This window comes from Poeciliopsis prolifica, unplaced genomic scaffold (genome assembly GCF_027474105.1).
Source record: "Poeciliopsis prolifica strain line A6 unplaced genomic scaffold, Auburn_PproV2 SCAFFOLD039, whole genome shotgun sequence".
Taxonomy (NCBI): domain Eukaryota; kingdom Metazoa; phylum Chordata; class Actinopteri; order Cyprinodontiformes; family Poeciliidae; genus Poeciliopsis; species Poeciliopsis prolifica.
In genome coordinates, this window is record NW_026562414.1 from 2,587,396 (window position 1) to 2,606,117 (window position 18,722).

Below are 18,722 nucleotides of genomic sequence, written 5' to 3' on the forward strand. Positions count from 1 at the left end.
CTAGTTCAAATGAATGCACTCCATGTTGGCTACCATCAGACAGGGAGATTAGATTCTTATGTTTATTACTAGAACTAAAGTTGTGATTTCCTAGTAATCCTTGTGTACACATTCTCCTGCCAGGATTTTTATGTTTTTTTTATCACTGAAGTGTAAATTTCTGAGGTTTTTCAGAAGTAGTTATTATTGAACGTGCCTGCTTCCATATTAACCAAAGAAGATTAAACATTTTCATAAGCTGGGTAAATGTAATGCATCACTGTTGTGAATGAGCCTGAAACTCTGTGTTCCTGTAAAACTGCAGCTGCAAATATCCAGGCTGTTTATATTTGGTGCCACATCGTCTGCATGCTTCGCCTTGCCATGCTGTCCAGTGCAGAATTTCTCTGTCCATCTTTTAGTCTTTTTATAAACCTCATTTGTTGCTGAGTGGCACTCTGACTCACTTTTTATGCTTTGCCACAATGTTACCATCCAGCATACAGCCAATATGATCTAGCATTGACATAAGGCCAATCTAATATATTCCTCTTCAATGCCAAGTTTGTCAACATGAATGTTTATGTTCTCTACAGGAGCTGTTAAATGGAATATTACTAACTAATAGCAGTATAAGGATATAATCAGCAGTTGTTGTTTTTGTTCTACTGGTCTTATTGATACCTTCCACCTGCTATTCTGCTTCATTATCTGTGCTGTTTTTGTTATTGTTTATGGTAATTAATTGTAATATGGCAATTTGTTTGTATTATGGTCTGCAGCAAAATGGTCACTCTATTCATCCCATGCTAATAGACTATCCACTCACTGCTAAGTGGTTCTGCTTTTCAATTTTCTGTCCATAAACGTCCATTTAAAACAGAGTTGAAAAGCCCCTGCAAGCCCCAGCACATTGTATGCTAAAACACTCTGAGAGTCATAAGCTGCTTTTCAGGGTCTGGCAAGAATCTAAATGCTCCTGCTCATGAGGTATTTCAATTAATACAAATGAATTTGGTCTGACCCAGTGCCGAGTAGGGATTGATAATAAAACTACTTTTGCTAATGTTTGTGATTATATTTGTAGCTATTGTTTAACTAACTGCTTTTAAAAATGTGGGTGATAATAACTGGAAAAGAAACGTTCATCTCCTTTGCTCCTCTTAACTCGTTTAGTCCCAAATATTTTTCTCCAAAATAAGTGTGTGCATTTCAACCCTTAGACCTTCCTAATACATGATATTTATGAATTATTACATTTTATGTTGGTTATGTTAGTGAAAATGGGGGTTTTAACAGCATGGCCTAAATTGCACAAATTATATGTAAAAGTATACATATTAAGAAAAACAATAGAAATATGAAATTGATATTGCTTAGAGTAGATACAGTTATTTTATTTTAAATCTTCAATTAGCTGCCAAAAGTCAAAACAATTATTTTAGAGCTTCTAGAAGTTAGAAAAATGTCTGGCAACAATTGTTGTTGTTAATAACACAAATAGATCTCTATATTGTGTATGGTATTGAATCAAGTTCTTGGTTCACTAAACAGTCAACTTCCAACTATAAACAAACAAGATGTTTTACTTTACCATGAAGTCTTTGTGGTTCCTAGGTTATTCCTAAAGATCTAAACAAAATAAATTCATCTGTTAATGACAGTTTGGCTCAGACAGTTAAAATTTTACAAATAATTTAGTTGCAATAAGCATGAAGTGCTATTCCAGTACTTGAGTGAAGAAGCTGATTACTAAAATTAGAGCCCAGAGTTTTGCCTGTTGCCAAAGAAAGGGATTTCCAGTTCCAACAATAGCCCTTTGAAAGCCTCCTTATATGACAGGCATGTGAATGCGCAGGGAAATTGATGACTGATACCCAGCAAAAATAATTGTTTTTGATGTATTTTGATGAGTAAAGCTACATGAATGAATTTGTTGGCAAAATGCCGACATTTTAGAAAGTAAAACATCCCTAAAAAGGTCTAAAATAGGCCACTTGGCATTTTGTTAAATGTTAAATGACCCATTTAAAATGTTGGCTCTTACATATAGCCTTAAATTATTAATCTTTTTAGTAAAATGTTTGTGCTGCCCCTTTTTCATTTTTATTTGCTACTCTGATGGACATAAACAGGTGTTTTATTTTCTCTGCACCTTCACTACAAATTGCAGGAAGACATGGATACCCACTTAATCAACGTGATATAATTCAATTGAAAAGAATAGAGAGCAAAATGTGGGAATACATTTCACAAAATAGACTCCAAACAAACACATGCAGTTCGCCTCATGGTCCATCCTCCTTGAAAATTTAAATTGATTTCAGTCAAGTTTGCCACTTGATTGGGAAGATGTACTTCTGACAAGGCACACACAAAACACTCGCATGTAGACACACTCTGGCAACATGCGTACACACACACAAACTAATAAACCTGCTCTATTGAGTACCAAGGAGGGTCAGTGGTAATAACGGTTTGCTCCTCTTGACTCTTTCCCTCTTTCTGCTCTTTCTTTTTCCTCTTCTCTGAATTCAATTCTCTTTTCAATGTGAAGACCTTTCCCCCCTCTCCTTCTCACTTGCCCTCCTCTCGCTCTGACTTTGCTACCTTTCTCTGTCCTTCTTCCTCTTCTTTCATCTTGATTCCCCTTTTCAACATTTAGAGCTTTATTTCAGCAAAGGCTCTTTATTTGGTTTTAGTGGCTCTTGTCCCTGCGGTGCACTCTCAGGTTAATATGTTTTCCCACATCTGAAGATCCTCTGATTACTATTCATATGAAGAACCTGAAAAAGCAAAACATAAAATCTTGTTCTAGTTTGACAATAAACACCTTTTCCTTTTCCTTTTTATTTTCTTTAGATCAAAAGTCCTAACATTTTACTTGTGATATTTTTGTTTTTATTTTCGTTCTTTTGGCGGATGATGCCAAAAAGATTTATTTTACAAAACAGTAATAATCTTACAGAATTAGATTTTAATTTTACACTTGAGTGTCTTAGGTGTCTTTCTTTTAGATGTGTCTTTGCTCTAACAAAGTAAACTCAAATGGCTGAGTTAGCTCGTCTGCGGTTCATTATATTCTACAATAATCTGCTATTGACTCATTTGTTTGATTTTGAGGAGTGACTTTGGACACCACTGAAGTAGAAAACTGCCTTTGTTTAGAAACAACATTAAGTGACATACATGTTTATTTATTTAGAGTGTTTTTAAGCATTTTTGTTCTTTAGTGAGAATTTTAGATGTCTCTTCTTTGACTGAAGGAAAATTCCACTCCTCACAAATGAACACACAATAAAAAATGTGAAACGTTTTATTACAAATCTTGAAACAAATCTAGATCCATAGATGGTTTTGTCTTTTACTGTAAATAAATTGACTGTTGTGTTTCTGCGCAAACATTCTTTGTGTCACAAATTGTCTGAACTTGGAGTATAATATAGATTTGCACATGATGGAGTCATCTGGAAGTTGCATTGCACTTCTGAGATTTCACAAAGGGAAAGAAAGGATGAGGGCAAACAATAATGCCTCTAAAGTATCATGAACTCATATTGTTTTCTGTGTTTTTGCTATTGCATTTCTAACGAGGACTGAAAATCACATTGCAGGCTGTTTTGAAATAGGAAGGATGAAAAACATGAATAATCCTTGCTAAATATGAGAATTAATCTATATTACCTTCTATTAATCCATGGAGTATAGGAGCTAAGAGAAAGAAAAAAAAACAGACATCCTTGATATCCAAATCACTCTTAAACTGGTTCCCTTATGTAAAACACCAGACACTCTACTCTGAGCTTTCTGTTATCACCATAGAGGAACCCAACTTTTCTTTTGGTCTTGAGACAAAGACAATAGTTGAGCCAAATAACCAGAGTTTGGATTTTTGTCAAACCGCATCAACGGCCACATCACTAGAGATGAGGTCCTTTCAACCTCCACTCTCCACTCACTCCCGAACAAAAAAACAACAAGACAAAAGGCGACTGAGCCTGGAGGGAGGATTTCACTTTTTTCTGGTTAGGAGACACAGCTTCAGAGCTCAAGGTTCACACTCTCCTCCCAGCTTCAAATCACTCATTTATAGTGTGGAACGAGTCAGAAAATCAGACCCCATTTAATGCCACTGATAAAAAACAAACACAGCAATGAGGCTTTTTACTGTGGTCAAAATGAACTTCATTGAAAAAAAAAGAACACTTCTTGTTTCCTTTGAATGAGAAGTCTTTTTTTTTTTGAGACATGGATGTTTGTCGCACTAACACAGCAACCCAAAGTAAACAATAATTTTGATGCTGTATACTAACTTTTCAAGCTGAAATCTAAAAGTTATTTTATGTTGTTAGATTCATAAGAGTGGCAGTCAATTTTATTGCAGACATATCAGCTTAGAAAAACTATATTTTCAAATGTAATTGCTACATAAAGTGGAGAAAACGTGTGCTTCCAGGGAAATCAGCAGTACTGGTACTTTCAATGGAAAAAAGAGAAAATAACAGGAAACTACCTGATTGCCACAACAAGCCAAACCGACGATTAGGTCTTGAGATTTTTTTAATTGCTCTCACTTATTACATCACATCACTCCTCTCCAGTTGGCATAAGAGTGTGCTTAAAGAAAAGGAAATGTACAGTTTTTATTTTTTTTCAATTTAAATTTGAAAGATGTTCTCTTAGATGTATTTGCTGTGTGTGGAAGCCAAAACAAACCAAACCAAAAAACCATCATTTGAACTGTATTTGAATGTTATAATTTTTTACCTTATCCTTTCACAGCATCAAAAATACTTCACTAGCTGACAACCAGCGCAAAGCAGCAATATTAGGCATTTATGTCAGAGATGGTGGGATTCACTTTGAGGTCATCCGATTAGTTTTTTTATTTTTAACTTTAAGCTTGAAAGTTCAGACAACAGGTATTCATAAGGAATATGTACGTCAAATTCTCACAGCATGCAACTATGTATTCTTACAGGAGACGTTCTGGATGAGGAGACAACACATGTACATTGTCTTGTACGCGTATTTTCTCAATATTTTACTGGGAGGACTGATTCAAAAATATCCACAAAGAATATTTGAAATTCTACATTTTACAAGTCCAAATTTTGTTTTTACTTTAGTAAAACAAAGTCAAAGCAGTAAAGACAGTATTTATTAGCTTGTTTGCTACTCTAATTGAAGCATCACTCATAAAATCAAATCAAAAATAGCCAAACCTATTTTGCCATTGAAGTTTATTGATGTTTTATAACTGATAGTGCTGAACCTCATTTGCGTCATTTCTTCTGCCACCTAGTTGTTCCAATGGGTACTACGGCCAGCCTGCTGTACCTGGAGGATCCTGCCAACCCTGCACTTGCAATGGCAATCTGGACCTCTCCATACCCAATAGCTGCGATGCGATCACAGGCCAGTGTTTGAGGTGTCGTCCAGGTTACGATGGTGTGACTTGTGACAGCTGCGCTGAAGGTTATTATGGGGATGCCATGACATTAAAAAACTGCCAACGTAAGTATTCTTATCCAGGAATTGTGTTTTAAATATATTATTTGGGTACTATTCCATCATATTTTGATTTATTTGGGCCAAGAACACAAAAGAATGTTTAAACCTGATCATAGTGTTTAGCTTAGCCCAGAACTCATATAGGAACTGTGAATGTGGGAAATATTTTAGTGCTTTCCACTTACAAAATCTGCAGTGAAAGATGTTTTGGTTGTAGTAATAACACATTTCTTCAATCTAAACATGGACTGAATCTCATTACAGGCATTTGTTAATGTAGGACATCACTGACAATTGGCTTATTTATATTACACAATGAAATATTTTGCCAGTATTCCCCAGTGGCATTGATTGTTGGACCTGGGAAACGAGAAACCATAACATGGCTTTATGCAAAAGTGTGGTTACTTATAGAATTATCTCTTATTACTATTTATTTTAGGCAAACATTCTGCACATATGCACTGCTACTTAGGCATATGTGCAATTGCTACTCAAAAGTTGCAGGAATGACCCACTAACAGGCGTAATCTCACACTACTCTATGCAGACACTCAGTCTGAGCTGATGATTAACAAATCACAGCATGGTCAGTGCTTTGGGGCTGTATCAATTGAAAGGGGCCAAGTTACTTACTGATTAATCCAAATATTTATTTGACCACTTGGAGTCACTCGCTGTATTTTGAATTTTCAAATGTTCAGGGAAAAAAATTGAAAGGAAAAAGCAATTAAACATGATGGCATCACAACTGACACTCATACTTAATAGACAGTGTCAGTCTTTCACAAAATTTACACGTTGTATATAAGACACGTTTCTCAACAAGCCAAGACATATGGGTAAAGAAATGGCATGGTCGGAATAAAAATGACTGGAACAGTTTAAAAGAAAGTCAAAAATAACTTTGAAGCTGAACATTTTTATCAATACAGGCAGAGGTTGCCCCTCAATTGTCTCATAATTGGAGAAGACATTTTCTTTCGCAGTGGGAATGTCCTGTTCTTACCGAATAATTAAAACAATAAAATATGGGTTTTATGTACATATTAAGTATGTATTATAAAATTAAAATGAAAAGTTAATTGGTTTTGTATCACATTTCTCTGTGAAAAAGTCTGTAATTTTTTTTTGTTTCCTTTTAATCCTGTCAAATAAAAACCTAACTGCACAGTAATCACTGATTCTAATTCTCACAGATCAAACCCCAGCACATTGACACTAAATGAGTGAATGTTAATATACTGACTGAGCAGTTTGTCTTGAGACTGTAAACCAGTTTTAAAATGCTTTTAAAGAACCTGTAATCAGAAAGATACTCACATGTTGTCAGAGACAGAAAATATAATTAGCATGAGATATTTTTCCTTTTTGTCTTTTTGCAAAGCATGTCAGCAGTGTAGCTTTTGTATCTCAGCAGGGGTGTTGCACTGAGGAGCACTTTGTCCTTAAGAAACTTAGCTCAAATTATTTAAATGATACCTTTAATAGTCTCACTAAAACATCGAGTCGATAGTACACCATCTGGAGTGTGGCTGTGAGTGTGTGTCAAGTAGCAGCTGTGCCAGTAGGAGGTGTGATGTCGGAGCGGCCCACCGACTGCCAGCTGTGCTTAAAAGTGAGAACAAGAAACCATACCTGGGAGAAAAAAGATAAAAAGGGAGGTGGGACAGCAAGGCAGAGAGAGGAGGCAGAAAATACAAATGTTCAGATGGCACTTCTTCATGAAGCTCCTCATTAAAGCTGCTTTGTTGACAAAACCAGAAGCACAGGTAGCAAGACAGACAGCTTACACCGAGAAACAGACAGACAGAGTGATAAACAGACAGAAAAGTATGTCAGGACTGCACAAAAGCAGCTAGACAGCCTGACAAAGGGTATTAATGTGCATTTGATAGTTCATTGTTCTGTAGTTGTTTCCCCTCTCCACCCACCTAAATGGGTATCGATTAATCAGCCTGATCTATTGCTCTCCCCCAGTACTGATCAGCTGCTTGCGTCTTTGAGACAGAGGGTTATTGATCCTGTACGAATGACAGAAGACCACCAAGAATTATTAAAAGACAACAACTCTCTCTCAGCCTGCTTCTCACTTCCCATCACTCCGGGTCTTAATGAATTTTATTGAGCGAAGCAGAAGAGTTCAGGCTGAGTCCATTTGTGTGCTATTAGAATGAGAAAATCCTTTTCATGCTTTTCATTCTTTGTACATCAGAGCTGTCGCCATTGGTCATTTTTGCTTTCTCCAAATTGGGCAGATAATGGTTCAGTTTAAATCCCTTTGAAAAAGTAAAATAAAAATGTTTGATATTTTGGAGTAAATCTGACTACTAAGCAATTTTGGTAAAGCAAAGTGAGTAAATTCAAAGAAATTAAGATCTTCAAGTATTTTTCACACAAGAAAAAAAATCATTTGAAAATTGTGGTGGATTGCTGTCATGTTCCCTATTCACTGGAAGTAAGTGGATCTGTTGTAACTCAATAATGCACAAATGGTCCCTATGGAACTAAATGTTTTGGAAATGGTTTCAGCATTTAAGCTGAAAAAATAGGAAAACTAGTTTTTTTTCTTGTTTCTAACTGTCAAATGAAGACTTTGACATCCAGATAGAAAAATATTATGCTGAATAATATGAGTGCCATCCTGAACCGAGACACAGTTTGTGTTTACCAGTCAAAATATAATTTTGATGCCAATTTACATGCAAAGGTCAAACATTTTAGGTACAGAAATACAGCATTTGTAACTCTGTTAGTATGGAACATGTGTGTAATTCTACACAGTATTAAACATAGCCTTCACAAAGTTATTCATCAGAGAATTTACAAGGTAAAAAATTTAAACTATACTCCTATGCTAAGTTGAAGACTATAAAAAGGAATTTTTTTAAATAAGTACATATGAAAGGAATTTATAAGAGGGTAGTTCCAGTAAAGCAAATGTATCTGCACGGTTTTATATTTAGAGGTGGTTTAAATAACATGAAGATTTAATGCATCATGTAAATGTACATGCAGGAATGCGTTAGGACACTAGGAAAAATACAATAACTTAGATAATACAATGACTTAACTAAAAATCAATCTGAGAACATATTTTTGTTAATCAATTCAACACTGGATATAAAAATAATGATAATAATAATGAAAACCAACAAAATAATATTTTTAAAAAATTATAAAAACGTACATTTCAATAAGAATGTCTTCAGTTCAGTTGACTGTATCGCATACACAAATGATCAGTATTATTCCAGTATATCTATAACATGTCAAAAATTCTACCAGTTTGCACACACCATGCATCCTGCATATCTTCACCACATCTACCGAACTAATGCAGCTCTCAAAAATTGTGCTGCAAAGTTACAATATTAATATTACTTAATCTCAAACTGCCTTATATTAATTAAGATTCTCTGTTATGGCATGCCAGATGCTTAAAGCTGAAAGTGAAATTTACAGTTCGTGCTCTCTGATTAATTCGACTAATAATTGTAAGACCACTTGAAGGGACAAGGAGAGCCAGCGAATGAAGACGGAAGCAAATATTTACATCAAGATAATGCCCCATCAGAAGTCATGTACCTTGTCATGATGCAGCAGAACATTGTCATTTTCTCACCCTTGATCCGGTATTCATCATTCACACACATTGAAAGCTCACTTTAACAATGCACTATGACAGGACTAGTTGTTCCACAAAATCATCTTCATTTCCTCACATTGACACCACCTCAACAAATTTCTCAAAACCCCAGAATTCACAGCTATAATGAATATAGTGTGGATACAGCGTAAGAGTGCAGAAGAGGCCTGATTGTATCCAGACTGAAAGTGGTTTTGTAGGTCATGGAGAGAGAAGTAAAGCCCATTCTCCACGGGCTTGACCAGTTTTAACAAAGTCTGTTCTGGTCAGATTTGTCTCCATTTAAAGATGTGGGCCAGCAATGAATTTCTGTAAGACAAAATGAAATTTCTGGGTTTCATTTGAGTCATCCAAGGTGGCACCCAGGTGAAAGAAGAAATTTAACATCATTTTACGGTTTAACTTTAACTACTTGACATTTTTGACTGTTTGTCTTTAAGAAAAACATAAAATACTGAGTTTGAGTACATCAAAACCACAACATCATGGTTCTGCATTAATGAGTGTCACTGCAAATGACCTGCCCATATTCACACGGAAAATGGTGAGGAACACACTGCTAATGGAAATACACGACTTGGCTAGAATCAAACCAGACATTAACCACTAGAGATGAGTCATTACAACGGAGAAGGAACTTTAGTTTTTATCTTGTGTCAAGGGAGAACTAAAGACCTGGTACAGAGTGATAGCACTAAACATAACATTTAGTTGCTTGCAGCCATTAGAGGACTCTCTTGTCTCTGGAACAGTGCTGCATAAAATTCACTTCCATTGTCGCCTATTTAATTTATAATTTTTCAAGTTTTAGAATATCAAGACACATTCCCACACAGTCTTCCTCGTAAAGTCTAATTATGACACTCTGCATGACTTCTTGTTTTTTCAAACTTTGAGCTTAAATCCCAGCTGATGAAAAATCACACCTACATACGCCAATCAACCCCTCAGATACACAATTAAAAGCTCCAACATCACAGCTCCCATCTGCTACAAAAGCCATTAAAAGCATAGATGAGTACACACACAGACACACAAAAGAACACTATGTATACACTTTGTAATAAAATTAGTGCCACACACCATATCACGCAGCAAGGACACACATGGGTACTAGCCTGTTTTGCCTCCTGCTGTTGCTTCATCTTAAATGAAGAGCAGGCAGAAGGACAAATGTGATTGTGCGTTTGGAAACAAAAGCGTTAGCTCGCCACAGATGTCTGCACAAATACATACAGAAACACAAATATAGTCTTCAGAAGGGCACGCATGCCCTCCCACGCATGTGTACCTATTCATCATTGCTGAATAGGTATACATGTGTACACATAAACACAAACATATGCAGTAGAAAGTCCAGGTAGATGCTTGTCTATGTGTCTTACACTCCCCTAGCGCCACCTTTTAAGCACCATCTGGACTCTGTTGTGAGTCGCTATGTTGTAAGCCTTGTTATCGGATAAAATGTGACTTTCTCTTGTGTTATACATTTATTTTCAGTGTTTGCTCTCAGATTTTTTTCAGTTTGGAAAACATTTTGTTCTGTTATTTAGTAATAAACCATCTGGCAGGTTAACAAAGATAGCTGCTTGTTGTGCATCTGCCTTACATCCTACGTCTTTCTCAACAAATAAGTCTTACTTTCTTAGCCTTATTCTGCATAACCTCGCATGACTCTTTTGTTGATTAGGCCTATTTGGTTTCAAGCCTATGTTATTTTTTATTCTTCACCCAAGAAGTGATCATAAAATACAGTGGGAAAGCAACGGAATAGAAAGATATTTGCTGCATGTGTATTAGTAAATGCATGTAATATTTAGGCTGTTTACACCCAAAATGCTCAAAAAAATGTTTTTGTAAAAACAGCTTTTAAGGGATTTTGGAATTAAAGATTCATGAATTTTGTACACAATTGATTTTATTGAGGAAAATATTAACATCAATATTTTTTTTTATTGCTAGAGGTAAAACCCCTACATACTGGATGTGCACCTCTCCTGATTTACTCCAGCGTTACTCAAATGTTACAGCACCAATAATGTCACTAAACCTTTTGTTACACTATGCTTACACTTTGTCGACACTCTCTTCTTGTGTTGACAAGAGGAGACAAATGCCTTTCTACAAACAAAATGATCCAATTTTCAAAACTCGTCTATGTTAATAAGAGCCGATTTCTGCACTTTGGATGAAGAAAGTGGAAGTCTTGGTCCTGTGAGAGGAATCAACCCAGAATTTTTGTTGTTAAAAATTCATTTTTTTCTTTAATTTGCAGCCTGTCAATGCCACACCAATGGTTCAGTATCAGAAGTTTGCAACAAGGAGAATGGTCAGTGCCAGTGCCGAGAAAATGTGATTGGACGGCAGTGCGATAAGTGCATGGTAAGCTTTTGAATTCCTTATATTTGTTTGACCAATGCGTTGGGAAAGAAATGCACTGATCATAGTTCTGGACACGAATTTTAATTAAAGCTGTTTAAATTAAACATAACATAAAGGAACAGCATTCAAAATATTTTTCTAGCATTCCTCCTTTGAACAACCATTAATGATTTAAACCAGAGCAGTGTTCACAAGTCTCTGTGTGAGAGAAATTATTCCTGTAAAACACGTTTTCTCTATTTTAAAGGAATAATGAGGTTGACAGTTCTATAGCATTCTATGTTAGCAATTTCCACAATTAGTGTGGATAACATTACTAATATAGCAAAATGTGGTTTCTTACCTCAATTCTCAAGTTTCCAAACAGGCGGCCAAAAGTTTCAAGCCCAGTATGTTCCAACAGACAGACTGAGAGCTCAAGAGGATTAAAATAGATCAACTTTGCTTCTCTCCTATCAGCTGTCTTTTTATCTGCTGCCAGTCTCAGTCCTGACTGTTGCTTGGACAAACCAAGGAATTCTTCAACATTTCACAGAGAATATTTCCTTTTCAATTGCTTTCAATGTTTCTTTGATTCATCTGGAAGCCCAATGTTTAGTCGTCTTCTGTTAGTAATGGTGGTTGCACTGAAGAGAGTTGTTACCATCATCTGGTGGCACTTAGGAATCGAGTTCACTAATAAAAAAGAAAAACTGAAGTACAATCATCTTTTCACTATTTGAAACTGAAAGTAATCCTGCATAAATTTATTTGTTTGTTTTTTTTATGCTTGGAAGCACTGGATATTTAGTCATAGAAACAGATGTTAGTAATAATTTTGGTTTTGCATCCACAGAGTTTTACCATCACCCACTTCTTACTTTAACAGCGTGAGACACAAACCTTTGTAGATATTTCTGCTGTAATTTTTGTTGTTTCTATGATAGGTGCTGTGGAAATTGTGATGCTTTTACTATTTAAATCTCTTTAGGTAATCTTCTCTTCATTCTCTTGATTTTACTTTCATTCCTTGCTTATTGTCATCGATCCTTTGCCCACCTTCCACCTTCCAAACTGGATTTTGATTGATCCAGCCTAACTGCTGGTGGGATACTGAGCTGCAGGAGTGTATGCCCTGTCGCTGCAGTCCTTATGGCTCCATCTCTCAGCGCTGCGACACCGAGGGCCGCTGCATCTGCCGCCCCGGCTTCATGGGCCGACGCTGTGACCTTCGTCGCCTTGGTTATGAAAGGCGGGAGACACGGCGCCCTGTAGAGCGTGTTCCCCTGGAAACTGTGCAGCAGAGGTGGGGGGGATCCTCCCGCACAACAGGGGGTTGTCCCAGGGGAGCGTACAGACCTCAGACAGGGGTAACACACCCTGAATGTGGATGCAGTGGTTGTGTTTGAAGCAGCATGGGCGTTTCGCTTTTTAACTTGTGTGGAAAAATAAGCTGGAGAAATATGTGGACTAATCTTGTGGTAGAAGCAGTATTTGAAAGTCATTTGTGTTTATTTTTAATTAATGTGTGACTTGATGGTAATGAATGCTTTCTGATTTTTAATAGCTTCAACGACATCTTTCTGCGTGCCATGTGGTGTTAGTATTTCTGTTTCTTGAACAATCTTAACCAGCCGTTTGCTTTGTTGTTTTAATTGCTAAAGCCACTTCGGCATGGAGATTGAAGACAAGAAAGCAAATATTAAGAGTATAAAATTAACATATTTCAGCTTTTTAACTTATTCTTTATACATGTGTGTTTAAAAAGTCTTCCATATCAAGTGAACTTTCTTACTTCTCTGAAATAATTTTTCTTTCCTTTGTCTGTTTTGCTTTCAACCTCCTGCGCTGTTTTTTTTTTTTTTTTTTTTTTTTGCAGCCTCAAACTCACGGTGTTACGACCGTCGGGGTGTGTATCCCGTGTCACTGCAACTCGTACGGCTCAAAGTCATTTGACTGTGACGAAAAGGGTCAGTGTCGCTGTCAGCCTGGCGTCTCTGGGCCTAAATGTGACCGATGCTCAAGAGGATTCTTCAACTTTCAGGAGGGTGGCTGCACACGTAAGATGAAAACTTGAGAAATCTTCCAAAAAAAAGTAAAATATTATTTGTTGTGTTTCCCACAAAAATATCGATATTGCTTTACAGTTTGTAGAAATCATCTTAAATCCAAATTTTGACTATGCAAGGCTTTCATTTATATAAAACTTCAACAAAGCAAGACAAGCTAAAATTATCTTCCCAATCCACCATCTACCTTAAAAACAATATTTGCAGTTTTGGACACGTCTCTTGTCATCGTCACCTAATCATCAAACCTTAAACTTGTATTTTATGTGAAGATAAAATTTGTCCCTTGAAGTAAAAACGGCAGAAAAAATCTTGGAGTATATTTTACAAAAAGTATAATGGAGTAAAAAAGGGGATTTTAATTAAAAATATATCTATTTGTAATTCCTGCTATGCTAAATTGGCATTAGTGATGCATTATTGCATCATTAATGAGGTACAAGTATTTCTGACTAATTTATTCCCAAAATATTCAAGTTTGCAAAATTTGTTTTGCACAGAGAATCATTTAGAAGTCTGGTTCAGTTTGTTTCAGGTGGTTAAACATGGCTTTCATTACAATATGTAGCCTTTCATGGTTGTGAAAAGAAAAAAATAATAAAATGTACATCATTGTTAGAAATCGTGGATTGTTGGGATTCATGGAGAAAACCAATCCTGAGTAAAACCAATATAATGGTGTTGCTCTGTTAGCTCAATGAAAAGCAAAATTACATTTAACTTAATCAAAACATTACCAGTCTTAGGGTGAAATGAAGCTGCTTCATGAACTGCTACAAAAATCTCAAACAAAAGAGCGGTCAGATATTGTGTGTAAACCACTTTATGAAGGTTAACCACTGCCTTACATCAAAGGCGATTGCTTTTTCTGCTTTGTGTTGTTTTTAGAGCAAAAAAGCGAGACTGTAAAATGAAAGAATGCAATTAGACCAGGCAAATAAGCAATAATGTTAGAGTAGGTGATACATGTTTTTTTTTTTTTTTTTTTTTTTTTTTTTTTTGCAGTCCATAAAATCTCCATTTATCAGTTCTCTCATCGTTGACATTTTTGTTTTTCAGTTAGGTTTTTGTTCATGCAGCTCCCCAACTTGCAAATGATCACACCTGTTTCTTATTGTTGATTAGGACAGCTGTTTCCACTTACACAATCAGTGTGTGAACGGCAGCTTCACTGATCTTGAAAGATAAACTGCAATATTGTTGAATTTGATGAAAGCAACAGAATAAACTTTTCACATGAATAAACTGGAACCCTGATATTTAAAAAAAACAAATGAACTTCTGTGACTTATCCAGAGTCTCTTACATTTTTCTTTTCAAATCTTCACTGATACGCTTGTTGTTTCCTCTCACAGCTTGCCAATGCAGTCATGTGGGAAACAACTGTGATGCGAATACTGGACAGTGTATCTGTCCTCCCAACACAATTGGCGAGAGGTGTGACCGTTGTGCGCCCAACCACTGGGGCCATGATATCACAACTGGATGTAAGGTGAGACCATCTTGTTGTTCAAAAGAATAACTTTGGAGGGAGGAATGTTGGATGAAACTTTATAGGATATATAAAAATAAATTGAGCAAATACAAATATCTTTATCTTACTGGATTGAATCTTCTGGATTTAGACACCAATAAGAGGGATATGAATACTTTTCTAAGTAAGAAAGGAACAAAAATACGTGAAAAATCCGCTGTGACCAAGTATTTTAAATAAAGCTAGATCAGACATGAAGGGGCCTTCAGCAGATAAGGGACTCTGGCCAACCTATCTGTTCTTACACAGGGATTTACACGGAGCATTGCTCTCTGGCTGCATATTGTTCAGAACATTGTCTTAATTGATAATGAAGTGCGTCAATGGAGTAACAGACCAATTATGTTGTCTTATGGATTGAATGTCATGCGTCAGTGATGTATCTATTTCGGACAAGAAAACAACTATCTCATGGTAATTACTGACCCACTATTCTAATCATGTTGACCTCATTGTTTTGTATGAAACTGAATCTGACTCTTAATACATTTCCTGCCCAGGATTGCTCCTTGTTTTGAGCATGAATAACCTGGCTTTAATAGAAATAGACAAAATTCGCACAATTGAAGTCTTTTTTAATTACACAAATTAGAAATGCAAAGTTCACAAAAATGTAATAATTATACTTTAAGCTCTTTATTTCTTGCCACTGATATGAAACGTCACTGATTTTTCTTTTTACTGTTTTTCTCTCTTTTTTGCCTGAAAAAACCTTCACAAACCTCCTTTCTTCAGGTCCCAAAATTGTTTTCTTGGTACAACTTTTTATACTTTTTGTAAAGAGTAATTTTCTCTCCAAAAGATTGCATGTCTTAAAGCAGCTAGAAAAGCAAACCTTTAATTGTAGCAAAAGACTCAAATACATTAGAGCCCTGGAGATAAAAGCACTGTGGTCTTTAGCAGAAATTATTATTTTTTAAATCCATCAGAGTTTTATATGAGGTTTGGAATGACTCAACAAATGACAGACCATCAAAGCAATGTCAAAGAAAAAAATATGCATCTTCAAAGCTGGAGACTGTACTGAAATTTCTACAAAATACAGAAAATGATCATGGAAAAGTAAATGTCTTCAAGTTCAACAGTTTATCTGCTTTGTGCACATCCAGGATTTTTCAGTGACAGTTTTTCTTTTATAAACTTTTTAATCTTCATAAAATAAAGAAATAATGTTTCAATAATCTTTCAAGTCTATTTGTAACAATTGTATTATATTTTAAACAAGTTTATTTTCATTTTTGAGTGGATTTTTACCACAAAGGTCTTGAGTCTTAAATTTAATTCCACTTACTGAGATATTTGCTCATTTTTATTGCATAAAATGTTTACATGTGTTCTTGTTTTCGAAATAAGGAATGTGGCTGCAATGCGATCGGCTCGGTGACCCAGCAGTGCAACGCCAACACAGGGTGCTGCTTCTGTCGCGATTCCTTCAGAGGAGAGAAATGCGATGAATGTCAAATCGGGTACAGAGACTTCCCTCAGGTAAGAGGTCAAACGTGTTTAATGTACTGGTGCTACTGGTAGATTGCATGTTTTCAAGAAAGACATGCACTTTGATTTAGATTTTTGGAAACATAACGCTATTGTGGAATATTTGCATGGATTTCACACTAATTTAGCAACACATTTAACTATAAGAAAAACCCAAATTAAAATTAGGGGAGCATTGAAAAGTAGGCATCATTTCTTATAAACCAAGTGGAAAAGCCATGTTTTTGGAGCACCTCATAACAGCACAAATTAATTAAAGAGCATAAAGATAACATTTCTGTGAACACAAAGTTTAATCAAGTGAATCAGAAAGCTATCATGGTACCTAAATATCTCACTGCTGAGCTTGTTCCATCATCTGAGCCCCCAGATTGTTTATATTCAAATTTCCCACAGTGCATCCAGTGTGAGTGCAGCGTCGCAGGATCGGACAGCCAGACCTGTGATCTGGAGAGAGGAGTGTGTGCCTGTGCAGACCGAACAGGAAAATGTAGCTGCAAGGTAAAGCGCCTAAATTCCTGCCTGTTTTGTCACCTCTGTTTTAGTTCATGTAATCATTCTGTTACTTTTCTTGAATGATATCATACTCCTGTACTTAATTTATGGAAATAGAAGATGTAGTATGGGCTGTTTAATGGATTTTCCACTTTCATTAAATGTATTAGTGTCCCTAATAAATTTAATGAAACTATCTGGCAACAAATAGTTACTATTCTTTCCATTTCCTTTGGGTAATGTTTACTCTTGCTCAGCTTGAAACCTTAATTCTCAGACTATATGTAGATATTCATAAACTACGTACAAGGATAAGACATGCAGAGCATTTTATGAATCATCTTTCTTACTGTGACAAGCTTCAATCTTGGATAAAATCAAGGCGTGCGCAGATTATCTAAAGATTTCTCAGACAGATGACACTTTTGATCCCAGGCATCACATTATGCCTTACAGAAACAAGCTAACTTCTCTATTAATGTGCACCAAATTCATGACCTTTAATGAGATGTCAGGTAATTTGTGTTATCATTTTTTCTTAAGAGACATAAGTTTGACAAGTTGTCACTCATTTGTCACTTGTCTTCTTGTTAATCTGTTTGTTTTTTTAACGTGGTTGAGTGTCTGAACCTCATCATGAAACCAAGCAGAGCACTTGAATTTCATCACATATTTGAAACTGTTTTGATCATCCATATTTTTATCTGCTTTGTGACATATTTGGAATGACATATTTTTTTTCCTTTTCTTTTTCAAAAAACTTAATCTACATAAACAAAATTTTATGCTAAAAAATATGCAGCTGAAACCAGTAAGAATCTATTTACTCATCATTATTTTAAGTCGGGGCAATGCCTGTTTTATTTAAAGAGCATCACAATAACAGATTTTACAATTTCTTTTTACTAAATACTAGTAGTAAAATCAACACAAGTGCATATATATATTTCTCCAAATTAGATGTTTTAATAGTTTTGTTAGACTGCCTGTAAAATGTGTGACTTGGTGGTATGACTTGTCAAACAACAAATATCTCCAGCTGCAAGTTTTCTGCTGCAAACTGTAACATTACTTTGGCAACAAATAACTGCTTGAAATAAAATTGTCTGCTTTTCAAGGTAAATACAAAATAGGTGCTCAAAAGTATTCATGAAAAAATGTGTTTGCTTTCTTTTCTCTCTTAATGCAGCAAAATGTGGAAGGGCACAACTGTGATCGCTGTAAAACAGATATGTTTGGCTTATCTGTGAAAAATCCGCTCGGCTGCAGCAAGTGCTACTGCTATGGACTGACTCACTCATGCATGGAGGCACAAGGACTTATAAGGATGTGGGTGAGTAACGGAACTTTTAAAATTAGCAGAACTAAACAATATCATTGGACAATCCAGTGACAGAATTACAGTTATAAGAAATGCACAGTCCTATTCTTCGGAGAAAAATATGTCAAATTTTTTAAGGATTCAACACTGGAAAAAGCTCAACTTTAAGTTTATCTGTGGGCACACAAGAAATCTAAGTTATTCAATTCTTATAATAATTTTTATCTGATAGGAAGTCAAGTTATTGGTCAAAATTTAAGTTTGTGAAATTACAAAGGAATAAGACAAATTTAAATGTCAGTAATA

At 35.7% G+C, this 18,722-nt stretch overlaps 1 protein-coding gene across 1 annotated transcript in view; it reads left to right on the top strand.

Annotated features, from left to right (window-relative positions):
• Positions 1-18,722, top strand: part of lama2 (laminin, alpha 2) — a 147,705-nt gene that overhangs the window by 75,650 nt on the left and 53,333 nt on the right. Inside the window, exons 21-28 of the mRNA XM_055054154.1 lie at positions 5,285-5,496; positions 11,418-11,524; positions 12,598-12,873; positions 13,383-13,563; positions 14,928-15,064; positions 16,460-16,591; positions 16,997-17,101; positions 18,285-18,428. Of these exons, the coding sequence (XP_054910129.1) occupies positions 5,285-5,496; positions 11,418-11,524; positions 12,598-12,873; positions 13,383-13,563; positions 14,928-15,064; positions 16,460-16,591; positions 16,997-17,101; positions 18,285-18,428 (1,294 nt within the window). The remainder of the gene's footprint in view (positions 1-5,284; positions 5,497-11,417; positions 11,525-12,597; positions 12,874-13,382; positions 13,564-14,927; positions 15,065-16,459; positions 16,592-16,996; positions 17,102-18,284; positions 18,429-18,722) is intronic.